Source organism: Haplochromis burtoni, unplaced genomic scaffold, assembly GCF_018398535.1.
Source record: "Haplochromis burtoni strain Fernald_Lab_line unplaced genomic scaffold, NCSU_Asbu1 Contig_119, whole genome shotgun sequence".
NCBI classification, from domain to species: domain Eukaryota; kingdom Metazoa; phylum Chordata; class Actinopteri; order Cichliformes; family Cichlidae; genus Haplochromis; species Haplochromis burtoni.
In genome coordinates this window covers 655482-660341 of record NW_024582480.1, presented here as the reverse complement: position 1 = coordinate 660341, position 4860 = coordinate 655482, and the positions used below count along the sequence as shown (strand labels likewise).

Genomic DNA, 4860 nt, shown 5'->3' with positions numbered 1-4860 from the left:
GATTTCAATAATTGGGGGGGTTACTAAACCAGCATATAAGTACTTCCGGGCAAACTTTACAATATAAGATTATGATTTGATTTACTCCCGACACAGTTTTATAGTATTTCGCGTCGTGTCGGACACACCAATCCATTATAAGAAATAAATCTTTCGGGTTTTAACAGACGATGCCCCCGTTGTCACGTCTTAGTACGGTCTTGTTTTGGGCCGTTTTGACAGCAGCTGGCAGTTTCACGCAGCTTCTAGTGATGCTGCAATCCTTCTGCGATCACGTACGGGGGAAAACAGCTGCATACTGTAGTGTGTCTTTATTCTAACGTGGCGTGTTATAATATAGCTATGTGTTATTACTGCTCATTTAATGGTTTTTTGGGGATTTTCTTCCTTGGAATTTTTATTAGTAGTAATTCATCGGAGATGAAGTGTTCACATGCTGTTGAACCACAGTATATTTGGCATGCCATGACTCCAAAGTAAACTTATGTTTCTTGACGGTCTGCAGTGTGGCTGATTCAGCTGTTATCCAGATTAAAAAAAACAAAAACAATTACCGGATGTCTTGCAGACTGGCTCCATGGTGCAGAGGGCAGTAAATGATTAAAGTAGGAAAGGGAAACCGGATCAGGCAAGCTGATTATGTGTTTGCAAATTCCCACAATGGTTCCATTTAAAATGTTCACCTTGTGCAGACACTGACATTATGAGCGCTTCCATCTTAGGCGGAAGCACGTTATCTTAGGCCTGTTGTGTTAAGATCAAGTCTTTACTGAATTTTAAAGTTTAGCATGGAAAACTGCTTTGTGCACCAAAATTATTTGAAGTAATGCTTTTTTTTCTTTTGTATTCTCAAACCTAAAGTGAAGCACAAGGAAGATACATGTTCATCCAGGCGTGAACGGTGGAATGCACTTCCTTGACAGTTGAACTTGTAGTGCCACATGTTGTAATCCAGAAGCATCCAGTTTTACCTTTTACTTGTTTTACCTTTTTCCTTTATAATGCTTGTTTCAGAGCCTGAGTGTCTAGTTTCAGGTGTTATCTTGAGCTGACAAGAATCTTAGTGCAGACTTGCTGGAGCACCTGCAAAAGACATGGCTAGGAGTGAGTAATCGTATTTTTTCTTTTACTATGAGGTCAAATCATTGACTAAATAGTTGCAAATTATTTTAAACGTTAGATCCTAAGGATGTGTTGGTTTGTGTACTGAAAAGTTGTTATTGTTTTGTTTGACAGAAAATGTAACAGACATAAGACAGATGATGGTGGTCATATCAATGATGGAAGAATGGTCTGCTCTGAAATCTCTGCCTCAGGATAGCTCTGAGGATGAAAGTCACAAGTTAAGTTTTAGATCTGTGGGATCAAACCAAGTCTGTGATTTGACTGTGGAGGATCGTTCGATCAGCTTGCACTATGCAGAGTTAAAGGAAAACATGACAGAGGAGAGCATCTGTGAGACAATCGATAGCTGTTTCAAGTCTTGCACAGAGGAAATCAGAACATTTCTGTTGCTGATCCAAGGTGGCTGTTACACAATGAGAGAACAAAGACTGACAGGGATCCTTCAGGCCCACTTTGGAGCTGAGGCTTTAAAATACTTAATTGTCCTCTCTGTGGAAGATGGAAAGGTTGTTGACACATTAGATGACGCCCTGCTAGATTTGATAAATGTATGTGATGGCAGGTACTGCCGAGTTAGGTCCTCTGCTCCGGGTGGCGGGCTGCACACCCTGCTCGAGATGGTTGACTACCTGATGACTGAAAATGGCGTCACAGGTTACACTGAAAGCATGCTAAGTGAATCCATGAAACGTAGGACAGAAGACTCGGCCATGAACATGCTGAAAATGAAAGTACGCGAGGCAGAAGAGAAGGAGCAAGCTTTCATGCAGCTACTTCAACAACAGGAGCAGAGAAGAGCCAAGGAGCTGGAGGAGCTGAACGCAAAGCACGATGAGGAAAGAAAGAAGGAGGGAGCTGAACAAAAGCAGTATGAGGCAAAAAGAGAGAACCTTGAGGAGGCTGTAAGAAGCCACAGAGCCATGTTGCAACTTCAGATCAGTGCCCCTGATGGTAAGAGCTATTTCCATTTGTTCTGGTGTTTTAAAACTAAAGTTGTCAAGATGAATAAAAATACAGACCTATAACTTCCCTGTACACCAAAGAGTGGTGAATACATCGTCCAGCATCTACTGGAAGAGGTAAAAGTGATGTTAATTGCCCCTAGGGGGTGATAGAGTTACATTTTTATATGGATATTGTTATAATCTTTAGTGTTAAAAATTCAGTTTGACACATGTAAAACCAGAAGAACATGATATAGACCCCAACAGGGGAAATGGCCCTCCACAAGTTATAGATATTATAATATTGGGGCTGTAGCTAGTGTGTAATCATATTTTCAACATTTTCACAAGAGTTATATGGTCTAATTTTCTGTAGGTGTTTTCTAACAGTCATTTTCCATTTCATTTTTGGCTTTCAGAGGATGAAAAGAATAAGATCTCTGTGATCTTTCTTGGTCTCAGTGGCAGCGGTAAGTCTTCTGCTCTGAATGTAATCCTAGAGAGAGCAGGTAGCCAGTACTCAATTAACGGATCCACTCATGAACCGGCCCTACCGACCGTGTTTTGCGAGAGAAAGGAGGTATACGCAGCAGGGAGGAAGCTCATCCTCGTCGACACCCCTGAGCTGTGGGACGAAGACGGGGTGGAGAATGTAGAGCTGGTGAAGGACTGCCTGGCTCTGGCCGTACCTGGGCCCCATGTTTTCCTGCTGGTGCTCCAGGTGGGACGCTTCACCCAGGGAGAGTGCGAGATGTTCAGACACCTCCAGAAGATCTTTGGACGAGAATTCGCAGAGCATGCCATCGTGTTGTTCGTTCAATTCGACAACAACAAGTGCAGGCCTCAGAAAATCAACAACTATGTTGCTGGTGCTCATTCAGCCCTGCAGGATCTTGTCCGGAAGTGCGGGAGCCGTTATTATGAGCTAAACATTATAAAATCCCAGAATGCTTTGAGCTATCCTCAGGTGAAAGATTTGCTGTCTGGGATCAGTAAACTGGTTGCCTCACATGGAGGACACCCCCACATAGTGAAGAGATTTTCTTTGCAGGAGCTGCAGGAACGAGACAAAGTGATTGAAGAGAGGAAGGAAGGAGCACTGGAAGTGAACTACTTATTAAGAGAAAATTAACTTCTCTTTCTTATAAAAAGGGGAACACTGCAGATGGAAAAGCAGTACAATGATGTACCCTAGAGCCTTGAACCTTTCTTAAACTTCCTGATTGGTAAAAAAAAAAAAAGTGTTAGTGTAGATGTTTTAAATTGGATTGAATTACATTAAACCTTTGTTTCCTTTATTTGATACTCATGTGGTAGCATGGTTTGCTTTTGAAGGTTGAATCACTTGCAGAAAATGTCCTTGTAATCTTTTTTATTGTCTTTATAACCTTTGTATTTTAAGTTAACTAGCTATGAATACCTTTAAATGACTGTTAAGATGTACTGTCTTTTAGAAATGTGAGCCTCTTGGTAGAACACAATGGCGGGGGTGATGCTGTGGATTTGATCAAGCTAAACAAATCAGTGGAGCATGTTGGGAACTACTCACATACCTGCTTGTCTGCACAGACCAGTGAAAGGAGGAAAAGAAAAATTACATGCGCTCTTTTTATTTGCTTTTGGACTTCCTCACCACTGGTATGAAGACTGGAAAGTTTATGAGATCTGTTGTTGTTGTTGTTGTCTTGATTGCCTGAGTCTTGAAGACAATTTTACAAATGTTTCCACTTGCCAATAAGCTGACACACATGTATTAAAATTACAACAGTGATGCATAAATTGTTTAGATGACATCTTGGTGTTGTGTTCCAACATTGTAAACTTTGGCTTTTAACCATATTTTCAGTTAGTCTGATCTATTATTGTTTGTCTTTCTACTCACAAAGTACATTTGGAACTTTATTGCCAATAGCACAACTTACAGGTAGTATTAAACAAAACTAAACAAGAGGAAAAGGCACCGACTGACTTTCAGGGTTGGCTTCATTTGAAATATAGTTTAGCTACAAACAGATAAATGAACTGTAGATAGAACAAGGCTTTTATCCCCAAAAAGTTCGGAATGGATCGTAATCATAATTAAGGTAGACAACAATGATAAGTGTCCATCTTCTTATAAGTTAAAGTAATTAAAGCTGTATAATATATCTGGCATTTTTTGATATCTCTGTCACTCACTTTTTAAAAATCTATGTTTTATTGTTGGAATACGTAGATGAAATCATAATTCGATATTGGTTGGATCCTTTTTCAGAACGCCACAGTCAGTGTGTTTTGTGATGTGATGTCTAATTTTTAGATGTCTATACATAAGTCACCTAGGAGTAAGCCAATTATTTTTTCCTGGAGTAGATAATGTGAACACGTTTCCATCAAATAATTGGTTTATTCTTAACTTTTGGCCTATCTTCTATTAACAATAACAAGTACAGAGGGGGGACACTTGATATTTCCTAGTGAACAGTAGGCATGGTCCATGACCTGCTACTTTCCCCTTTAATTGCATGCACTGCATTCCATACCTGCAGTGTTTGTTTAACCTGTGTATTACGTTAATTTTCCTCTGAGACTGTTGACTAAGACATTGCACTGTAGATATTAATATTCCTGGAGTTCTGTTTAACAGAACCAATCTCTTCATCTCTACTACTGTTCTGAGCTGGGATGCCCAGTAATACAATCTTATTTTAGGTAGAATCTATCTATCTATCTATCTATCTATCTATCTATCTATCTATCTATCTATCTATCTATCTATCTATCTATCTATCTATCTATCTATCTATCTATC

At 39.8% G+C, this 4860-nt stretch overlaps 1 protein-coding gene across 1 annotated transcript; it reads left to right on the top strand.

The window, feature by feature from the left end:
* Positions 1-977: 977 nt before the first annotated feature.
* On the top strand, positions 978-4802 carry LOC102300616. The gene is made up of 3 exons (XM_005929692.2): positions 978-1104; positions 1237-2076; positions 2489-4802. The coding sequence occupies exons 1-3, from the start codon at positions 1095-1097 to the stop codon at positions 3199-3201; spliced, it is 1563 nt and encodes a 520-aa protein (XP_005929754.2). The 5' UTR covers positions 978-1094; the 3' UTR covers positions 3202-4802.
* The last annotated feature ends 58 nt before the right edge of the window (positions 4803-4860 follow it).